Below are 23,683 nucleotides of genomic sequence, written 5' to 3' on the forward strand. Positions count from 1 at the left end.
GATGTACAACGCTTAAGAAATCCCAAGGGAAATAGCACGTTTCCTCTTCTTCCCGGGAGAGGACTGCTAAGAAGGGGTCAAAGGGGGATCACATGAAAGAGAAACCTGAGATCTTTGACGAGGCAAAGGCGCAAAAAGAAAGGGGAAGGGGCGGAGATATTAGTATTGTACAGTGAGGAAATTGCAGTTTTTTAGGAGTCGTTTGCTGGCCATGGATCCAACGTGCTTCTCTGAGAGTATTTATAACCTCATACCCAGTGACTGGAAGGAACCTCCCCAGCCTCCTAGGTAGGTGGGTAAGCATAGACTATCACCTGAAACAGAATAGGGGTTACCTCAGCACACAGATGACAGGATTTTTGAAAATAAAATGTTTTGCTCAATGAAATACAACCTTAATGATAACTTCTCAGAGTACTTATTGAAGAAAAGCTAGGTGCTTAACATTTCACACATAGAAGAGCATCCCAGTGCTGTCATTAGCTTGAACTCAGCCTCCTTATAATACGTTATGTCATTATTTTGTAATTTATCTCATAGTTTTTACGTAGTGTGGTTTACAACCTAGAGTAGAATGTCATGTTGTTAAGGAGAGAAAAATCACAATCTATTTTCTAAGACTGGATATTTGGTTTCGGGAGTTCAGTGTTGTATTTCTTAACTGCTTGCTCCTGCCCTGAAGTGTGTACAGTACTTACTCCCTTCCCGCCCCCCGAAGATTATTGTTAAATATAATGCACATTTGTTTGAGTTTCTGTTTTTTGATTGGTTAAAGGAAACAGAAGGATGCGCTCGCTTAGGAAGCACTTGTACTAAAATAGGAAGCAAAGGACTAGATAGTGTTTAGAACTTTTTCAGGTCTAGTGGCTGAATGGAAGAGAGAATGGTTAAAGTTCCAGACAGCGATCCAAAAATATATGATTGAGTGAAAATTTTTGCATAGTTATTAGGACTCCTGATGCTTCCCAGATCTCAAAAAGATAACCAGTCCAGAAGCACTTCAGTTACACTCCTGTGTATATACTGCTTAGAATTTTGTTAGACCTGTGGGGATAAAAGAAGGTAATTAGTGGAGAAAATTTCTTTCCTTCTAGGACTTAGCTTGCTCTTTACCTTCATCTTTTTCTTTATGCTAGTCAAAAAAAAAAAAATCGCTTTAAAGAGCACTAGTCTAAAACTCAGGCTCTACAGCCAATTGTTCAGAGGTCTTAAATGCGTTTTCATTTGTTTTACGATCTGTAATACTGAGTGAATTAAATGCTCTCTAAGGTCCCTTTCAAATCAAATATTCAATTAGTTTTACTAATAATTACTTTGGGTTGCATAACGACAATTTCCATTTTCAGTCTAAGTGAATAAACTGGCTTTAACCAGAGCAATAAGTATATTGTGTTTACATTATTTTCTCTAAATCTTGTAGAGATTAGAAAAAGGAATGTAAAATAAACTATGATATAGTTGAAATTATTTGTTGCTGAACCAGCTTTCGGCCCACAGTCTGACATAAATACAAGTTCCTCCTTTTGTAACACCCTGGTACAGTGGTGGTGAACCTATGGCAGGCATATTATCTGTTTTTCTTTTAAAACAAAAGATATGGGGGCCGGGCAGATGGCTCAGTGGAATAAGCGATTGCCTGGCAAGTGTAAGGGCCTGAGTTCAATCCCCGGTTCTGCAAAAAAAAAAAAAAAAGAAAAGAAAAGAAAAGGAAAAAGAAACAAAAGATATATGCATTGCTTTTCTAAACTAAAACTTCAGTATTTGGGTTTAATTGAAGTGTTGGCACTTTGTGATAAATAAATGGGTTTGGGGTTGCAGTTTCGACACTCCTCTCTAAAATGTTCACCATTGCCACATTGATTGTATATTCCCTACAGTAGTGAATATTGATGTTAAGATGTATTATTAGATGGATATACTGTTCATTGGTAAATTAAAAGGCTTTACTGTATCTAGGCAATTTTTTTAAAAAAATATAACAGTCAATCTTTATTTGGTAGACATTAAGCATTCCTAATCTGAGAATATACTAAATAATTTCAATCCTCTGAAAACTGCTGAGCATTGCTTCTCATTAATGTATGGTTTACTTTTTTATATTATTTGTTTTTTGAGACAAGGTCTCTTTAGGTAGTTCTGTCTGGCCTTGAACTCACTGGCCCAGCCTTGCCTCAAACTCATGGCAGTCTTCCTGCCGCAGCCTCCTGAGTGCTGGGATTATAGGCATGCATCGCTATGCCCAGCTGATTTTCACCAAATCCACCTCCCTTCTTTTTTTTTTTTTTTTTTTTTTGGTGTGCAGGGACTCACTGCATAGATCGGAGTTGTAGTGATCCTCCTATTTACAACCTCCAAAGTGCCGGGATGCCGGGATTACAGGCGCCCGTGGTGTCTCAGCATGCCCCGGGTGTGGGGCAATCCTGAGGATCGAACTCCCAGCCCCTGCATCTGCCTAAGCAAGCACTTTAATCCACTGCACTATTTGACTGGCCCTCAACCTCCCTTCCATTGATGGTTGTAGTAATTTACTATTTCAAATCATTCCTTTTCCTCTTCTGTTTAAGGCAGTATTCCAGATATGGTTTAAACAGCCCATGAACCTAACAACTTATTTCCTTAATACTTGACGTAATACCTTTACCTTGACAGTCATGTCCCACTGTTGGCCCACATTGAAAATCCCTGCCTGTGTTACCTCTACGATTAGTCTCTCCCATCTTTAATTATGTAGCCGATTTCTTTTTTTTTTTTTCCCTCAACCCATCATTAATTTATGGAGCTAGTTTTCAATTATGAATTGTTCACATTCTGTCCACAATTCTTCTCAGCTATGTGTCATTTGCAAATTTAATAAGCATGTCCTCTATATCTGCATCTGTCATTGAAGGGCACATACTTTACACTGTATCTAGTATCCAGGAGGATGCTAGATAGCTCTCTAATGACTGACAATAATCAGTTCATATTTCTCTAATTTATCAGCAAGGATTTAATGAGGGGTTTTGCTGGCATCAGTATGAAAATTGTTATGCCTAAAATATCTCCAAATGAATTTTAACAAGCTTATTTTTTCATTGATGTTCATTTGTGGTAACTGAGACCCCAAGTGGACTTACACGATTGTTGCCTTTCAGCAAACCTGACTCTCCAACTCTGTGGGATCACCATCACTGTGGAATCACAATGGAGTTTCCAAATGTCCACTTTTTGAAAACAGGAGTATTTAATATCATAAGTACCACTAGTTCACTTTAAGTGACTTTCTTGTTGTCATTATGATTAATTGTAATCAAAATTTAATTTTTTGAGGTTCCTGTACCTCTTGGACTACATTCTGTTTTATTCAGTGTTCATAATACTATTCCTGTGTGCCCTGAAGTCTTTATACCATTTTCATGTAGAGCGTGGTTCTGTTTCTGACTTTACTGAGCATCCTGTTCTTGACAGTTATGAACTACAAAATAATGGTCATTTTTATCCAGAGGTTTTTTTGTCTTTGCTACTTTTCTGATTAACTACAGGCAAAAATTCAATTCAGGAGAGCGATAACCCTTTCATTGAACTTAGATGTAAACAAAATCAGAGTATTCCAAAATCTTTTTTTGGTATAATAATATTTCATGCTAAAATTCTCATTGCTGCATTATATGGTTTCAGGCAGTTTTATGATCAGTGTTAGGTGCTTTCATTCATATTTTTTTCATCTGACTAAGCAATTTGTGCATATTTTCAGAATACCAACACTTCATCTATCCCATTTCCTTTATCCAAGTGGTCTTCCATGATAGTGGTCTTTCGTTTATCCAAGTGGTCTTCGTGTGCTTCCGTGATACATCACACAAACACACACACACACACACACACACACACACACACACACACAGAGTTTACATAAAGAAGATTCAGGCTAACCAGGAATTAGTTACCCAGCAGAAGAAGTGGTGTCTGTATTGGAGACACCTGAAAAATGTAGAAGGATCAAAGATGTGGGAAACCATGGAGTGGAACTGACCATTCACAATGGCGATCTTCTCCTTCAGATACATGGATAAGTGGAAGGACATAGACAGGATTTTTGTCAGCAAAGAAAGTTGTAGACACCATTTGCATTTACTGGCTTAATATTTCTTTATTTTAAGTTATTGCCTCTCATTTCTATGGATGACATAACACACAGAGATATTAGGATGCATCTCTGACATGTCATATATACCTAAAAAATAATAAAAGGGGGAAATATCCCAACAGTACTCCTTAGAATTCGTTGTCAGGGAAATTTTTAGGTAAGTGAATTTTTGTAAATGTTAGGCTTATTTTTTACATAGTTATTCAAATGCATAATAAGATGTGGTATCTTAAGCCATACCATACAGTATGTTGTGGTCTGAGGAAACTAATTTTAGAAGTTGGAAAAGTATGTCACTTTTTCTGTCTATTATATTAACAATTGAGACATCATGACCTTTTAAGTACTTAAGCTGTATCTTCTAGGATACAGGTAAAATAAAGGGTTCAGTAATCTTAGTTGTTAAAAATCTAATCAAGACAGATATCCACAGTATAATAATACAGCAAAAATAGTAATAGTAATAATATGCGCAAAGTATTTACAATGTGTCAGGTACTGTGATTAATGTTTAATTGTCCCAAGGTCCCTGGGAGATAAGGATTATTGTCCTAGCCTTTTGGAAGAAAAATTCAGGTCCAGAAAGTTGAGGCAAGTAGAAAGAAGGTCTGAAACCAAGACTCTGTACCAGAAGGCCCACTATACCTATAATCCATTTTCAGTCTTTTTGTTTGTTTGTTTGTTTGTTTTGTTTTTGTTGTTTTTTTGTGGGTTTTGTTTTTTTTTTGTTTGTTTGTTTGTTTTTTGCTTTTTGGGGGTTTTTTTTGGCAGTACCAGGGATCGAACTCAGGACCTTGCACTTGCCAGGCAGGCACTTATGCTGCTGAGCTATATCCCTGGCCCCTATAATCCATTTTCACACTGCCTGAGTGAGTGAAGCAAACCTCAGGGGCACATTTTGCTGCGTAGCATGTTTTTTGATCTTCTAATTTATCTTGTATCATATTGTTTAGCATTTATGCACTATCTTGTTCTAATACAATAAGGTATTTTGTGATGAAGATATTAAAATGGGAAATAATAGAAAAGTCAGATAATGGTATACATGAGGCTGCACATGAAAAATATTATTTGAAACCTTGTGTAAATTTGGTTCAGAGCTACTAGAAAGCAACTAGCTGACAAAGCAAAGATTCTTCTAGGGATTCTTTAAGGATCATTTATCCTCCAAGTTACATTGTCCATAGCCAAAAGCAAAATAGTAGCTAAAGAGACTTGCAAGTGATCTTGGTGTAAAGCCATACACTTCCCCCAAGGTTTATGGGTAGAAGAGACACTGTATATGTTATAAATATTTCGGTGGTACTCTTATGTTACATATACTGAGTTTTATAAGTCTAATATTGCTCTCATTAGAGCTAGTGGGATAGCTCAGCAGTCTAAGCACCTGCCTGGCAAGCACAAGGAACCTGGTTCGATCCCCAGTACTGAATGCCATACCGACCACCGAAACGGGGCATGGTGGTATATGCCTATAATCCCAGCCCTAGGGAGGCTGAGACAGGAGGGTCACTATGAGTTTGAACTGTGTAGTGAGACCCTGTACCAAATAAATGAATAAATAAATACTGGTCTCATGATAAAACCACAAGCCGTGCTGGCTCTGCCCCCATGTTGCGCTGAGACCTTGGCTGACACTGGGTGTGGTAGTGCGTGCCTGTAATCCCAGCGTTTGCGAGTTTGCGAATTAAAAATAACAAAAATTGCAAGTTAAAAAGTGGTGAGAATGAGCCTGGTATGGTGGGCCAAGCCTGTAATGTCAGCACTTGGGAGGCAGAGGCAGGAGGATCACTGTGTTTGAGGCCAGCCTCGGCTCCCTAGTGCGTTTCAGGCCAGCCTGAACTCCACAGTGAGACCCTGTCTCAAAAAACCAAAACAACGTAAAAGAACAGTGAGAACATACTGTTCGCAGCCTGTTCCACTGCAGAAATTATGTGACTGATCATAAAAGCATGTCTGCCAACCCAACTTTCATGGCAATTTTGACACGTTTGGCTTAAATATTTTTCCCAAGGTGTCTGATCAGCTCACTAAACTCTGACCATTGCTGCCCATCCATTGAGATCAAGACTGAGGAATACCCCTAAAAGAAATTTTTAAAAAAGGTGAACATTTTTCCCAAGAAATATATCCACATCATGAAAGAGACAATAGAAAGTGTTAAAAGTAATATAGCTGAGCTTCTGCTTCCAACCAAGCATCTTTTTCATCTAAAATAACTAGAACATCTGAAAAAAAAAATACATGAAACTGGTTTTTAGACAGTAGAAATCACAGAGCACACATGCTAAAAGATAAAAGAGTGAAGCAAGTCCGACAACTACCCTACCATAATTGCTGGGAAGAATTTCCAGGCCAAAGTCCAGAAAGGGAATGTAAGCTAAGCTGAGGAATCTCCCTGAGTTCAGAATTTGGGAAGGCCAAAGAAACTAGGATTTATAGTACGGTGTATCGGAGAGCAGGAAATTGCTCTGAGCAATGGAAATCTGCACAGGGACTTCCCGAAACCCTTCGGTGAATAGCACATGTGGATAATGAAATTGCCAAGGCCAGGGAAACAACCAGCGGAAAACAGCAAGGCTAGGGCAGCTCGCGTGCTCAGCAGCCAGAGTGGAGACTCGGCCCGCTGCACAGGACAAGTAGAGCTCTCGGAAGTGGGGCTCAGCTACCACTAGACTAGAGGCTGTTCTGGACCTGTCCTAAACTCAAAACCAAGCTTTAGAGTGATCATGTTTTTTCCAGCTATCACATTTGCATTTCAGAATAAAACAAATGAGCACTTTAACAGAAAAGAAAGAAAATAGTAAAAATTCAGTGATCAACAATGTTAACTTCAATATTAGTGTTCACTCTATAATTACTTACAGGGCATAACCAAGAAGAAAATCAGTCAGTATAAACAAGCATAGAAATGGCATACACAAGAGAATTAGCAAACAAGGGCTTGTTAAACAGCTGTTTTAATATCTCATGTTTAAAAAGGCAGAGGAAAGCATGATTAAAATAGGGAAAGAACTGTACGGAAGGGTTTGAATTTAACCTGTAGACATGAAAAATACAGTAACATGTCCCAAATGAAAATAGTGTATGAGATAGGCTTAACAGCAGCTAAGGTACTATTACTCTGAATTGAAGGCACAAAGATAGGAAAATGCAAGATGAAACTCACAATAAAAAGACCAGGAATAGAAATGGAATATCGGCAAGCCGTGGTCAGGCTCAAGCATCCTGACAAACATGTAATTGTAATTACAGAAAAGGAGGAAAGAGGTGGAGGAATAGAAGAACTGCTCGAATAAAAGTAAAGTGTAAGGGCTGGGGAGATGGCTCAGTGGAATAAGCACTTCCCTGGCAAGCGCAAGGGCCTGATGAGTTCCATCCCTGGTTCCGCCAAAAGAAAAAAAAAAGTAAAATATGTCAAATTTGATAAAATCTCCGTGTCCACAGGTCCAAGAACACAATGAGCACCAAGCGGAGAAAAAAATAAAGACAACTGTGCCAAGAAGCATTAAAATTAAATTTATTAAAACTCTCAATAAAGTAAAAGTTTAGGGGTTGGCAAGCTAGCTCAGAAGTCTAAAGTGCCTGCTTATGCAAGCTCAGGTAGGCTGAGGGGACTGCAGTTTGATACCTGGCTCCACATGCCATGCCAGCCCTGCCCGCAGGATGGGCTAAGCTGCCCCCCCCCCCAAAAAAAAAGTGAAACAAAAATTTTAAACAGAAAGAGAGAAAAAAGAAAACTTAAATACATGGAGTGGAAAAGGAACAGCAACATATTATTAAGAGGCAGTGGGAACCAGAGATTTAAAAAATCTCTTTATGAAGAAAGAATGATACCACTAGGAAACTTGGATTTACAGAAGTGAATAAAGGCCAGGGAGATAGCTCAGTGGCACAGTGCCGGCCTGGCAAGTGCTAGGTCCTGAGTGTGATTTGATTCCCAGTACAAAACAAAACAAAACAAAACAAAACAAAACAAAACAAAACAGACAGCAGAACACTGCAAATGCTAAATATGTTGGTACATTTTAAGTGTTTCTTTCAAAACCTTTAACACAATTGGCTAGATTATAAAAATTACAAAGAATTAGGGGATCTTTGACCCAGAAGTAAAATGTATGACAACATGAAGACAAAGGTAAATGTGGAAACAAGAATACTTTTGTAAGATTCTTCTTTCTTTCCCCCCCTTTTTGTGGCACTGGGGGTGACAGGGCCTTGCACACCAAGCTGGTGCTCACTGCTGAGCTGCATTCCAGGCCCTAGTAGGTTTTCAGAGCATACAAGAAGTGGTGCACTGTTATTGGAGGTAGGCTGTGAAAAGTTAAACATACAAAATAAAATGTACAAGGCAGGATTCAGGAGAAGCATGAAGCAATGGAGTATGTAGAAGACAGCAAAATGAAAAATTCAAATTACATTACGTATTAATGGTCTAACATGTCAAACAAAAGTTATTGTTCATTTGATAAAAACTTCTATTTCCATATATCCATAAGGAATCCTGTTTAAGAATAAAGACACAGACAAGTAAAGAATCTGAGAATGGAAAAAGATACACTATCCTAAATCAAAGATGTTAGAGTGACTGAGTAGATTTTAGAGTTCAGAATTTTTTTTTTTTTAATGAATTTGGTACAAGATCTCACTACACAGCTTTGACTTGTAGTGATCCTCCTGTTTTCAGCCTTCTCAGCACTGGGATTTCAGGCATGCGCCACCACACCCGCTCTTTGTGGCCGCTCAGCACTCCTGGGGGTGGGGCCTGCACGGGATGTAGTGCCAGGGATCCAACCCTGGTCCCTGTGCTTGCTTAAGAGTACAGATTTTAAAAGGAATAAAATGTGTGGGGTTTTTTTTTATAATGATACAGTCACTTTTCAAAGATGAAATCATTATTACAGTGGATCACAACATATAAAGCAAAAGCTGATTGAGTGAAAAGAAGTAGCCAGATCCAAGACTATATAGTCAGAAATGCTAACATCTCTTTCAAAAATGAATAGAAAAGAAACATTTATTACATAGAACACTTAAAAATACTTTCAACCAGTTTTATCTGGTAGTCACTCGTAGAACTGTACATTGAAGAACAGCAAAATACACTTCAAGTACATACAGAACGTTTGACCAAATTGTGTCATAAAATAAATGCAAGGAAATTGAAGAGGCTTGAAATCATTCAAAATATATTATTTTACTACAATGGAAATAAATTGGAAGTCAGTTATATATCTGCAAAGTCCAAATATATGTAAACTAAAGACATTTCTAAATCAGATGTAGGACTATAGCTTAAGAGGTATTTGGGCATGAATGAAAGTAAAGCAGTGCATGTCAATATTTATTAAATACAGTTAACCTGGGGCTTAGAATGCTATAGTTTTATAGCAGAAAGACATAAAGCTTTAAAATAAAATATTATGCCTGAACTTATATCTTAAGAAAGTTTTTGAAAAGGAAAGCAAATTAAGAAGTAAGGAGAAAAATAGCAAACATCCATACAGAAATCATTGGAATGGGATTCACGTAACCATTAGATACCCCCCCCCAAAAAAAATCAGTAAACTTCTAGTTCATTGAATTCAACAACATTAAATACTATCTAGCTAGCAAGACTAACTAGGAGACATGTGGAGGGTCAGGAAGAGACAGGATCTCACAGTCAGTGGTTTTTCTTAGGAAATACTGTGAATACCTTCACTGTGGTACATTTTTTTTAGGCCAGAGTGTGACTCATATCATAGCTTTCCATCTGATAAATTGAAAAATATATATGTTGATATATTTAAATTAAAATGTATGCCTGTTTTTAAACTTTCTTACTATAAATATAATTACTATAACTTAAAATTTAATTTCAGGTACACATCAATTTATAAAGAAGCTATAAAAAATGACATGAAAAAGTCTAAAACTTCGATGAAAACCATGGGACCAGCAAAAGTTGAAGTTCCTTCTCCAAAAGATTTCCTAAAGAAACATTCAAAGGAAAAAGCCCTACCACCCAGTAGGTCTTATCACAATTTTTTAAAAATATTAGTAATATTAGTAAATTTGACCAAAATTGTTAGTGAATATTGAATGTGCACAGGTGACAGCACCTTTACCTCACAGTAAACAGAATGTGAGTGACTTAGAGAAAGTAGAAATAGAATTGCCATAGTTACTTTTCTCATTGCTGAGACAAAAATACCCAGTGTCTGGGGCTGGTGAGATGGCTCAGTGGTCTAAAGCACCTATTTGGAACAAGCTTAGCAAAGCACAGGTACCGCGGTTCAATCCCCCAGCACCACATGCCAGCCAGTCGCGCCCCCTGGTGGGCTGAGCTGGCCACACACGTGCGCGCACGCACGCACGCACACACACACACACACACACACACACACGCAATAAATAAATGTTAAAAAAAGATACCCAGTGTCCAAAGGTAAGGGAGAGAAAGTTCATTTGGGTTGCAGTTTTTTGTTTTGACATTTACTGTTTGTTTGTTTGTCTTTTTGAGATAGGATTTCACTATATAGTTCAGGCTAGCCTTGAACTCACAGTGTAGCAAGGAGGCCCCAAACTCATAGCAAGCCTTCTGCCTCAGCCTCCTGAGTGCTGGGATTATATGTGTGTGTCAACACACCCAACTGGATAACAGTTTGTAGCAGTTTCTGTCCAGTCAGCTTGCTCCAGGACAGTGTGGCATGGCAGAGGGGCATCACAGAGGAGAGACAGTTCATGGTGGGCAGAAGTTAGCAAAGAAAACAAGGGACCTTAGCAGCTTCTTTCTTCTCCTTTTATACTCTTATCTAGGCTATCTGGAATTTGCCAAACCAATCAGTAGACTGATTTAGTGATCACCCACCCCTAATCCCAGCATCAAACTCTAGATTTAGCCACCTCTGAAAAAGCCCCACCTATGATCAGATGAGGCTTTGGGGGGATGTTTAGATACAAACCATAACAAAAGTATATGGCAGAAAAAGGTAGCAGAGGTGGTAAATTGCCCCCAAATAGTCTTTTAATGGGGCACCATACACTGTATCTTATACTATCCATTAAACCTCACTTCTAGCACCAATGCATCAGCATCTTAGTCTCTGGCTATGTGACTCCAGTTATAAACAGCAATGGTATGAAGAGTTTAAAGCCCGGGACCTAGTATATCTCTTAGTGGGCAAAATTTCCCACCATTGAAACTTTTTTCTGGTTTTACCAAAAGACAGACATTATAATTGATCCTAACAGTTTTAAACCCCTACCAGGCTCACCTTTAAGTATAAGCTTTCACTCTTGAGAAACTCTGTGACATGAAGTCTACTTATGAAGTGGAGAAGAGGCTTCATGAATGAGGGATAGACAAACCCTCCTGAGGCACTTGCACAGGGCCCTGCACCTAGAAGGCCCCATGCTTGGTTTAATCCTCTGCTCTTCAGTCTTAAAATTCTTACAGCTTTTGATGAAGGAGCACTGTGTTTTCATTGTGCAGTGGATCTTAGAATTAGATAATGAATTGCAGTCATAGAGTATATTGATATCAGGAAAGAAAGCTGTCAGGAACATGGTAAGGACATAGAAATGGATCTGAGAAGAAGTATGCCTGGAAGCAACTTCTTCCCATTCTGAGGAGGTCTTCTGTGGTATACTAAGGCAGTAAAGAAAACACAGTCTTTCTCTTCACATGTTGCCTTTCATGTCTACCAGGAGCAAGGAAATAATACAACAAATTCTCAAGCCCAGCTAGGAACTTACATTTTTACCTAGGTGACAGATACCTTGTGTCCTACAATTCTCTTATAGCCCACATCCAACAACAAAAATTAAAGGCATCATCAGGAAAGATGGAAGAAACAAGTCTGAAAATACAGCATCCTTACTTAATTCATGACTTCAAAAGTATGCTTTATATTTTCTTCTGCGGCATCTTGACCTTGTATAACCAAGCCCACCATTTGACAACATTGGAAAACCTTAAAATAGAGTTAAGCATTTTCAGTTCATTAAGACAAATGATACTTCTTGAGTCTATGTCTTCTATAAGGCTAAGAAAATTACATAATGCAACTACTAAGCTATATAAACCTGTGCATCCAAAAAGGAGAACCAAAGTTTCTTATTGACAACCATCAGTCTTTCTGAAGTCTCTCTCTTTTTGTAAACATTGTAGGGCAAAACCAAATTCAAATTTTCATTAACCTAATTAAAATTAAATTCAAGATCAGACCTGAGGGAGTACATCAGTGGTAGAACACATATGTGAGGCCCCCAGCATCCCAAAAGAGGAGATGAAGGAGAAGGAAAAGGAAAAAAGATACACCACCTTTCTAGTCCAGTCCAATGAGACTCAGTATTTCTAGAGTCCAACTGAAGACATGAGCAGCTCTTCTAAGGTAGCCCTCCATCCATGGTGGTCTTTTCCCTGTGCCTTCACAGGGGCTTTACTCTATGTCTATCTCTGTAAACTTCCTTTTGTAAGGACACCAGTCAGGTTAGGGGCTGCTTTAATGAGCTCATTAACTTAATTACCTCTCAGAAGTCCCTGTACCCAGACAGTCGTGTTCCGAGCTACTGGGGATTTAGGGATTCAACATAGGAATTCTAGAGGACACAGTTTAGCCTCTAACAAGAGATTCATCTGGTCCATAGATATCTAACAATAAATAATGTTTTATTTTCTTATGCAAGTTGTATAAACTCATAGTAAATCAGTGAAGAAATGAATGAAATCAAAATCCCTAGTAATTGTGTAGGGTTAAAATTGGAGGAAAGCCTTACTAAGATAGTTGTTGCTCTCAGTTCTTGAAAATACATTATGATTATTTTATATTTTGGCATTTGACAAATCATATTGATGTGGCTATATTAAAATAAGATGAGATTTAAAAATAAATAAAATAAAATAAGATAAAGTAAAATGATGAACTGAAAAAGCTGTGTAAAAACAAACAATGTCACCTATTGCTAATGAACCAAATGTGGTATAGAGATACGGAGAATATAAATCCTGTTTAGTAGTTGATTTAAAAGCATGAATAAGAAGCTTCAAGAGTATTGATAGTTTTTATTGTTAAGTGGAGTCTTGTGTATAAGGCTATTACCTGATTATTAGTATCTTGTAATAGTAATTTTCATTTAAGAAAAAAATCCATAGATCCTAGGACATTAAATTTATTGTATGATTTATTTACTTGGTGGTTTAATTTTCTTCCAAAGAAATAATTTTGATATTGGTAATAGTAAAGCATTTTAATGTTTCTTAAACTTATTTTAAATGAGAAAGCTCATTGTTTGTTGTTGAAAGTTTTATAAGGAAGTTTTTTTCATAGTAATTAGTTAAAAGTATATTTAACTTGGGATATTTATCCTTCTCCCTTTGACTATTATACTGTTTTTCAACCTGTTAATTCCTTATATTGTACTTAATGTTTTGCATTTTGAGTAGTGACATTTTTCGTTTCTTAAGCCACTTTATTCAGGTTGACCTATAAAGGTTGTATATTTAATGTACATATTTAATGTACACTAAGTCCTCAAATTGTGACTATCCAAGTTGCAGACTTTAACAGATACATGCAGCCTTTGCATTACGAACATTCATAGGTGTGAACCAATCTCAGCAGTAGCTCCTGGGTCTGGTGGACGTTGTCACAGTGGTGCTGCTGTGTGCTCCCTGCACGGCACTCAAGCATACAGTACTACAGTGCTCGGGCCGAGCCCAGGATATCAGGAGTAAGCGGGAAAGCAATGATGATGCAGAGAGGACTTCTAGGAAGCCGAAAGCGATGTACGTTGTGTATTGGTGTCAAAGTGCGTAAGATTGACTTTGCTGGATTTACAAACAAATCAGACTTAGGAACATTCTCCTGGAACAAAAGTCGTTCCTCAGTCAGGGACTTAATGTATCCAAGTGAACACTTTGGGAAGAAGTATAAACTTCTTGCCATAAGTGTATGAATTTATTTTTTATGGAACCCCAGGACTCACAGTAAAATGCCTGAATGTTATAAGCCATACTAAGTCAATATACTTGTAATATTAACAAGGAAATGTTATACTTAACAGAAAAAAAGTTTGACTGGAACGAGCCCAGAAAGCCTCCTGTGCCACTGAGGACGGATCATCCAGTCATGGGAATACAGAGCGGAAAAAATTTTATCAATACAAATGCAGCTGACGTCATCATGGGAGTGGCTAAGAAGCCAAAGCCAATTTGTGTTGACAAAAGAACTGGAGACAAGTATGACCTTGAAACATCAGGACTACTTCCAAAGTACATCCATAAAAAGGTAGCTTGGTGAAGTATTAATGAGAGCCCTGAAATTCAAATAATTTAAATATGGTGTTCATAATGATTGCCTTTCTTACCATGAAGTTCGCTCTCACTGGACAAATTATCTAAATTGCCAACTCCCATTCCTCAGCAGTCTACATTTGGTCCAGTGCTAACATGATAGATGTACAAAGAACTTACAATGAATAATACTATGTAGTTCAGGAGATGAATGTGATCATTGTTTTTGTCTGTGTCAGTTACCAATGTATTTAATAGTTATAACACACATTCTTTGAAAGAAGTTTTCAGTGAGGTGAAACTGCCACTGAAAACATAGTTACTATTGTAAATCTAGAAAAAATATGGTTCTCTTGGGCCCTTTATTTCTGCCTGAAAAGACATTTATCAAATACTCGTAATTTCTTTTTTATTTTACAAAGTGAGTACAAAATAGTATTAAGACAGAAAAATTACAAGTGATACAGAATTTTACTTATCAAAGTAATATGAATTTCGCAGTATTTGTTGTAATGCATAGCATTGTCTTCCAACCTGTTATTCATATTACCAGATATATGCATGCAAAATTGGAATAAATATGAAAAAAGAAATATGTAAGATATTAAGAAAAGAAAAAGGAGAAAATTGAAAAAAGGAGACAAACAAATTAAGCATTATCTGCTCCTTTCCATAGGCCAGCAGAAATCCACAGTAGAGCTGTCCAAACCATCCTGTCTACATACATAGATATATCTCTTTCCCCTACTCCCTCTCCTAAATACTCACAATTTCATTGATGAACATTTACAGAAGTTTGAGCTTACTGGTGTAATTATAGAATATCTTTGAAAATAAAGTTTACAAAGAAAAAGGTAAATTCTATTTTGTATATTTGTGAAGCATACCAATGCTTGAAATACAAACTAAAGCTTGAGTGAAAATCCTAAAGAATAATAAATAATAAGTTGTGTCAAAAAAAAAATTGGGCTTGCCAGATAGCTCAGCACACTACAGTGCCTGCTTAGTCAGGTGTAGGGACCAGGATTCGATCCCCAGCGTGCCATGCCAGCCCGCCCGTGGGGCACACTGAGAGGGCGAAAGAGACTGGGCGTGGTGGTGCCTGCCTGTAATCCCAGCGCTTGGAAGGCAAAAACAGGAGAATCACTATGAGTCTGATCTATATAGTGAGACCGTGTAGACCTTGAACTAAATACATTTAAAAAAAAAAGAAAGAAAGGATGAAAGAAGGAACAAAGGAGGGAGGAAAAGAATAGAAGGAAGGAATGGAGAGAGGAAGGGAGGGGAGGCAATGGGGGAGGAGAGAAAGGACAAGAAGGGGAAGGGGAGGAAGTTGCAGCGGCGATGCACAAGGACCTTGCACTGAGGTTCTGCCATGATTGCCCATGCCAAGCCAACATCTACTGAAACTCAGTACAGAGACATCAAGGTGGTTTACAGAGAGCACTGCTTGAGCTCTGGACAACTCTTCTCACTGACCAGGCTGAGATCACCTTGGGAGGACTTCAGCAGGCATCTATGAGTGGCCAGCTCATGCTGATAAAATTACTTAGAGCTGCTCAGAATACTTCCTTGTGTGGGACCTTTGGAAGATGCTCATAGGCCTTGTTTCATATGAGAAAAGTGGAATTTTATGGTGAGCAGAAAAGGCACCTATGAATACTGAATCACTGAAGGTTTTGTCCACCCGTGAGATCTTTCAATGTATTATACCATTCTTAAACACAATGTGCCAAATCTTTGTGAACCTGCAGAGTCGCCATTATAAACATGAGTTGTATTGGGTTGCCTTGAAGCGTTGCCCCCAGTGGTTGCGAAAATAGCTTGAACTGTTTAATCACTGCACTAACTCACCTGAATGTTATGCTCTCAAGAGTTATTTGTATAATGCTGTGCAAGAGCCTTGCCTTTCTCGGCCACCATTGTACGTTGTTCTGATGACACACATTCTCAAATGCTGTGGGGAGAATGAACATGGAGGAGTCCCGTATCTCCAGACAGAGACACCAGTGTGTTCAGTGATCTGAAAGAATTTCACTGTTTGTCCTTGTAAGCAGCCTGGGCGCCTAAAAGTTTATCTTGTACTTCCAAAAACAACCTCTGTGTCCCAAGGCAGTTTTCTCTTCAAGTTAAAATGCTTGGTATCATTAAAAGGTTTATTTTTCTAATGCCTCTGGAGCATGTGTCTTCTTTTATTTAACAAACCCATGAGAAAGAGACTTCAAAGATAGTGAAGAGATTTCAGGCAAAAGCTGAAACATGCAAAATATAGAAAGAAAAGCCAATTCTTATGGGAAAGGGCTGAGTCACACAAAAACAGGCCCTGGAAATATTTAAGGCAGAGAGAGAGAGAGAGAGAGAGAGAGAGAGAGAGAGAGAGAGAGAGAACAGAGAGAGAGACAGAGAGAAAACAGAGAGACAGAGAGAAAACCACAATAACAACTTAGACAGTTGTAAAGAGTGTAATTAATAACTTCTCAAAGGGGAGAGATATCAATGAATTTTGTCAGTTTGTAGTGTTTTAAGCGAAACATTATTTTCCAGTCATTGGCTGCTATGTACATATATCAAATTGAGGACATTTTTTTCCCTGAAAAATCTTCACAGGATTATGGTGTCACACCTGAATACATATGTAAGCGAAATGAGAAACTGAAGAAAGCCCAAGAGGAGTACGATCATTATATCCAGGAAAATCTTAAGAAAGCAGCTATGAAAATATCAGATGAAGAAAGAGATGCTGTGCTACAGGTAAGGGTCCGGTGCTCTGTATTCTTATGAAACTCTTTGGAACGTCTCCAGAAGAAAAGCCTTCCCAGTCCACCATCAACTGGATGACTCCAGCTAATGCTTCCTTTTTGAAACCACAATCATCTCTTGGTTATAGCAACAAATCACACCCAGCAAGGCTAACTCTGGGAGGAGTGGAAAGTCATAGTATAAAGATTCCTTACCTAACATGTTGATTCCAACGTGGTGAGTTTGTGCTGTAAGGAAGCCCACTTTCTCCTACAACAAATGTATATAAATAAGTTTAGAAAAATATTTTTATGTTCATTCGCAGCTCCTGAATTTATAAAAATTAGTATCTATAAATGAGATCTTTTTCACTAGATGGAGCTCTAGAATAATTGAAACTGCCCCTAAAGCAATTGTTTTCTTCTCTCCTACAAAGAACTATCCAGATTTCTAAATAAAAATGTATTAGGTTTTATATATGCTGTATCTTCTTTATTTTGAGTAAAAGAGACCCAAAAGATGCTTATGCTGGATTTTTAATTTAAGACTTTAGTTTGAAACAATTAAAATATTGGGAGATGCAAGCAGGGCTGTTGCTTTACCATCCTTTGTAGAGAATGTTTATTAATGCCTGCTTTTGTACTTCCACAATGATGCAGTTTCTTATAGAAAGAAAAATATTCTTTATTTTTTACTTTGAAAGCTTTCTACAAGGCTATTTGTAGTGACTTAGAAAAAGAGAGAAAACTTTACCTTAATTTCTGTCAAAAATTAGATTCATATACTGTTAAAAGTATCATAATTACCAGTAAAAAAAATTAAGTGCCTGCTTCACATACAGTTTTGTGCCAAGCCCAGAGTGTACTTACAAAAACATAAAATAAAAATTCTGCTACGAAGCATGTTAGAAACTAATTGGCGAGAGGTGACATACCTACAAACGTGTATGCACAGAGCACAAGCTGTTTTAAGTTTCTAAGACATTGGTCACCACTAACAGATGCAGGCCTTTAGCTGAACCTGAAAGGACAAGGTGATAGGGTACCTTGGACAAGTAGGAATGGCTTAGAAGCAAGGTGGATGCTTGAATGACAGTGACATCCCCAGAGCCCATGGAGATTTGGCAATGGAGTGCGGGAGCAGAGAAAGAGAGATAGGCAAACAGGAGCACTAAGAGATGCGGAAGAGGCCATTTGCACGTCTCCTTTGGGGACAGTGCTGGTCTTCAGTTCACAGTCTCTTTCTAGTTTGAATTCTTCCACTTTTAGAAAGCACTGCATTTGTGGAAGTTGGACTTTAGACCTACATGATGCTGAAATCCATGGGAAAATAGGAACTTCCTTTGGAAGACTTTTCCCTTCCTTGTGCTTTTTTGGCTGTGAAGGATAAATCATCTTCAGCCTTCTCTTCTGGTCTTGGATGCAGCAATAGTCCCCCTCTATCAGATGTCTCATTAGCTTGGAATATAGCTGTCATAGTAACAAGAACAACAACAAAAAAGTCATCAGCCATCCTACTGCCAGTCCCTGAGCCATGCTTCTGTCTCTGGCTGAGAGTACAGACAGTTCTATGGTCAAATGGTTGTATGTCCCTACATAAGCCACACGTCTCATTCTTCACAAAAATAACAGTTTCATTATACTTGGAAGCAATCAGCTGGGCTAATGATTCCTCACTTTTATTTTACATGTGGGGATATAAAAGACAAGCATGCTAGTGGACACATCTGTTCATTCATTTACTTGTTGAAACTCTACTATGTTCTAAGCTTTGTAACCAGCTGAGGAATACTATAATGTCCAAAACAAATGCAATCTTTATGTTAGTTAACTACAGGTTTGTTTTACATTTGCCATTGATCACAAAATAATCAGATTACTGAATAGGGACTAAAACTCACATTTACTAATTGCCAGACTGGTGTTTTCCCTACTATATCGTACACACATGAATGCATGGAAGTAATGAATTTCTGTGAATTGGGGCTCCAGTGGGAAATGAAAGGCATAGTCAACAGGGATCTAGGAACTTATTTACCAAAGGGAAGCTGGGAAGGGAGCCAACAAGGACCATGGAGGCACCTATAGAACTGAGGACAAGGAAAATCCACCACCCCTTAGGATTGAAGGGGGGAGGGACCAAAAAAAAAAAAATGTCCTGAGAGCCTAGTGAGAGATAGACCCTGGAAGAGGGGCCACCTGACAGTTGTCACAGTCACACAGGAGTGCAGCCAGAGCCAGCTCCAGGCAGTGGGGAGGGGAAGGAGGAAGGAACTCCCCAACCTCTGTCCTGTCCCACCACTTCCACTGTTGACTGACCTCAGGCAGAAGCTAGTGGGCGCAAGAACCAGGGAAACAAGACCCACAAGGTCTATTCCTGTCCTCTACCTCTAGTCACTGAGCCAGGCAAGAAGGCAGAACATGTCTGTGAGGAGGCAGCGGGCACAAAAGGAATGTGCAACTGAGGGCATTTCTCTCACTTTTCTTTCTTTGAAATTTCCCCAAATTATCTATATTATTTCATCATTAAGATAGAAGAGACAAAAATTTAAATAATAAAAATAAGGGAAAGGGCTAGGGGAGTTGCTTAGTGGTAGAGCATTTGCCTACCATGTTTGGCCCTAAGCTCAGTCCCTACCCAGCACTACAGAAAGAAAGAAGAAAATAGAAAAAAGGGAATGGCAGGAAGGATAAGAAGTAGAAAAGGGGGAAGGAAGGAAGGAGGAAAGGGTGGAGGGAAGAAAAAATATGGTAGAATGAAGAGAAAAAGAAATTGGTATAACTGATGGATAAAAGACTTTCCTTAGATTAAAAAGTTTTAAAAACAGCAAGGAGGCTACTTCAACATAATATATTAGATTTAGTTTCCATCCTAGCTGTTGACTTGATCCAGACATTATTATACACACTAGAAGATAAAAAGCAAGCTATCCTTTAAAAGGCAATTCAAAGAAAAAACATAGCTGCTGTGACTGCAAGTAATATGGAAATACACCCAACTAGCTCTGAAAAGCCTTTGATATTTGAAAGTGTATAAATACATAGGTTTCCTCTTTGCAGTAGGCACTCCTGTGGAGCACTGTGGAAACATATTTTACATTTCATAATGAAAGACCATGAAGAATAGAGGGTTTTTTTGAAGAGTTATTTTTGGACTACATATCATGGGGTAATAAAACCTGTGTTGACCCATCTTCCTCTTTTTAAAACTTAACCAGAGTGCTTTTCCTCCTGTCTTTTCCATTTCCCTGATCTTTGATATAAAAATCACTCACCAAGGGGTCAAAATCTGTTGCCCTTTTCCCCAACCAGCTTCTTCTATTCATTGTGCGCTAGCCTACTGTTGCTTTTATCTAAGCAAGAAATTAAATCTTTGAGATATTATTGTCCCAAATGAGTTTCCACAAGATTGCATTTGTATGATGAGGCTTATTATGCAAGCATTGTTAACCAAGGTACTTCTACTCCTCTTTTAAACCTAATAATATAGTAAGGGTTTCAATGACTAAGTTTTCCAGGTATTTTTTCAAACTATATTGTCTATTTTTTTTTGTTTTTGTGGTAATAAAATGACCTGAGAAACCATAATAAATAATAAAAGGTATTAATCATTAAAATTTCACTGAATGAACTCAATTGTAATTTAAGATTATTTTGTCAGTGGAGGTTCTAGTGCACTGTGATAAGGAACAGTTAACCAGGCAGAGATGGAAATCACCTTTATTGCTCCTGCGAGACCCCTACTTTTAAATTTGTTGATTTCCAAGACTATAAAACATTAACTACATTATTGAATTAGCATGTGTGCTACATTTAACGATATTCCAATTTCCAGGATACATCAAGGGAAATATAAATCCCTGGACTATATGAGGCTAATTTGTACTTTCAAATATACTGAAAAGATATATAAAAGATTGACTCTTGTAAAATTGAACTCTGGCATTTTTAAAATCCCATTTTGTCAGGCATAAGAAAGTATAGTCATGTAACTCTTTGGTGTAGTTAAAATCTATTGAAGATGAGGATAAAAAGGAAAATTATTTTTTTAATTTTTTATTAGAAATAATTTCTTGTCCAAATAATATTTTTATCAGGACTCTCAAATTTTAGTTGTTGGTTTTACCAAAGCATTTGCTATGAACTTAGTTTTATAGTATTTATAACTCTGCATATTTGTATTTGGTGGTAAAAACAAATATATTGACATTATGACAGCAAATAAATACTCTGAGTGAGGAGATAATAGACAATCAAGGATAGGGTTTGGCCTGTGTACAATATTTTGGTTACTGCTGCCAAGTGCTTGATACTTCATTTTTACAGTGGCCTTTTTTATCAGTGTTCTTGTCCTATTTACATTTTTTGCTATCAGTACAGCTTCTTTACGATTTACTTCACTTTTGCAGTTTACTTTAGCGCTTCCAGTTTCTTTGTCATTTGCAGGGGCTTAAGAAGAACTGGGAGGAGATGCACAAAGAATTCCAGTCCCTCTCAGTCTTCATAGACTCTCTGCCCAAGAAGATCCGCAAGCAAAAGCTGGAAGTAGGCATGAAACAGCTGGAACATGACATTGGTATCATCGAAAAGCACAAAATTATTTATATTGCCAATAAGAAATAGGAGGTTTTTAAGGGGTAGTAATTTAGTGTTGGAAAATATATTAAACCAAAAATTTTCAAAGATGACAGTTCTATGAAGAAGATAAAAGAAATTTTACACAAAATATTTAAAGGATAATAGAATTATTTGCTTATGTAAAAGAATAGTATTTTGCTTTTCACATATTAAACCATTAAAGTTTGAGGCTATACGTTTAAGCCCTATCATGTCATTCATTCTTCCTGTGTACTTGCTTCACAAAACCTTTCATTTCTGAGCCCTGGAAAATAGCACTCAGAACTTCGTTTTTTCTTCACTGTGTAGTACAAGAAGAGTCTCATATAATGGTAGGCATTTTGAATTGCGAGTGGGAGCATACGCCCTGTTGTTACTCTGAGGTATTTCCTAATGATTGTTTTCTAACTGCTCAAATTTAAAAACTATATAATCTCAGATAGCTTTGTGTCACTTGCATTTATTCCCAACTATAGATATTTTAAGTACCCATAACCTTCTATATGATGGAGAATATATTTTTGAAGAAAGAAAATTAAGACAACTTACAGAATCAAGAAGGCACATTGAAAAAGGCAACATTGAGGTTAATTAAATACAAGAATTTTTTTTAAACTGGTATTCTGCTTTATTTCATAATTTACTATGCACTTTTTACCAAAGTTGGTTCTTTACTTCTTGATTCTATTTATCTATTTTGTGAACCCTAAAGTTTCTTTTTGAAAGATTATGTAATTTATTAAGCAGTGTTTATGTCAGTAGAACTTTCACCAACTCAAAATAAGAACAAATCTGTACATAGCTTTTAAAAAAGATTCTTTGATGAAATATTAAGTTTAAAGAACTCAGTGAAACATCAAATAATATAACCATTTCTATTACCCAACCAGTTCTTATCCTCTAGACAACACAGAAGAAAATGATAATCTTTTTCCAAACTTTTTTGCAGTTTGGAAATACACAATTTGAGCACATCATTTAAAAATGTAGGTGAATTAAAGAAAAATGTTTATATAGTTAGTTTTGAAAATTAACTTAAAATTCTTTTTGTACCTCTCATGAGATGTAATATGCATGTTCCTTATTCCTGTTAACCAAGTGAGGAAATAAAGAATAGTATGTGATAAACACAAAGGATGGTATATGGTAAATTCTCAGTTATACAGAGTGCAGTTTAGGATAGGCTGACAGCTGAAGCACTAAACCATTACATAACCAAACAGAAATTCATTAGTATTCACACAGTGTGTATGGTACTGTGTTATAAACAGGTCCACAGAACCATTTTCCTCAGTTTCTCAGAGATCAGACTTGTGGAGTGAATAGGTTCCAGCCTATCTGGAGCTGGCTAGTACTATGTAGCAGTCAAACCTAGAAATGCTGCTTGTCATTCCCACTTACAGTCTCTTGGTAAGTGGGAATAGCTAGTTTCACAGACTCACCTCAAATCCTAACTGCATGACAAAATAAAGGAAAATTTCTCATTTGCATCACTGTCTGATGGGAATTTGGGTGGGGTGTATTTTGTTCCATCCAATCATTGAGGAGCTCAGTCCTTTTCTGGCTAATAGCTGTCCTGGCACAGCCAGCAGCCTTGGTGAAGTGAAGGATAAAATGTATAGGTTAGTATTTTATTCGTGAAGTGATTATAATAAATACTTTTTTTGAACACTTTAGAATCAAGAGCATTGCAAAAATATTCTAATTCTAATACCTTATAGATATTGTGCTTTGGAGTTATGAGTGCAAGTGGTCTTAAATGTTGAAATGATAGCCTTGTGGTCTTAACAGGTGCTGTTTATCTTGTTTTCTGTAAATGTTTACTGAGTGTTACAGGTTGTATCTAGATGTTCCCCAAAGCCTCATGTAGTCGTAAGAGGGGATTTTTCAGAGGTGGCAAGGTCGAACGTGTATGATGCTGGG

The 23,683-nt window shown here is 37.4% G+C and overlaps 1 protein-coding gene across 1 annotated transcript; it reads left to right on the top strand.

Annotated features, from left to right (window-relative positions):
- Positions 1-27: 27 nt before the first annotated feature.
- Enkur (enkurin, TRPC channel interacting protein) lies at positions 28-22,374 on the top strand. The gene is made up of 5 exons (XM_004641902.2): positions 28-288; positions 9,991-10,136; positions 14,177-14,400; positions 17,013-17,156; positions 21,590-22,374. Exons 1-5 carry the CDS (start codon positions 212-214, stop codon positions 21,764-21,766), a joined length of 768 nt encoding a protein of 255 aa, XP_004641959.1. The 5' UTR covers positions 28-211; the 3' UTR covers positions 21,767-22,374.
- The last annotated feature ends 1,309 nt before the right edge of the window (positions 22,375-23,683 follow it).

Source organism: Octodon degus, unplaced genomic scaffold (assembly GCF_000260255.1).
Source record: "Octodon degus isolate 3935 unplaced genomic scaffold, OctDeg1.0 scaffold00145, whole genome shotgun sequence".
NCBI lineage: Eukaryota > Metazoa > Chordata > Mammalia > Rodentia > Octodontidae > Octodon > Octodon degus.

Coding starts and splice junctions, on each gene's coding strand:
- Enkur (XM_004641902.2), top strand. CDS start 212: ATGGATCCAACGTGCTTCTCTGAGAGTATTTATAACCTCATACCCAGT. Junction 10,137..14,176: donor GGAAAAAGCCCTACCACCCA/GTAGGTCTTATC, acceptor TATACTTAACAG/AAAAAAAGTTTGACTGGAAC. Junction 17,157..21,589: donor AAAGAGATGCTGTGCTACAG/GTAAGGGTCCGG, acceptor TGTCATTTGCAG/GGGCTTAAGAAGAACTGGGA.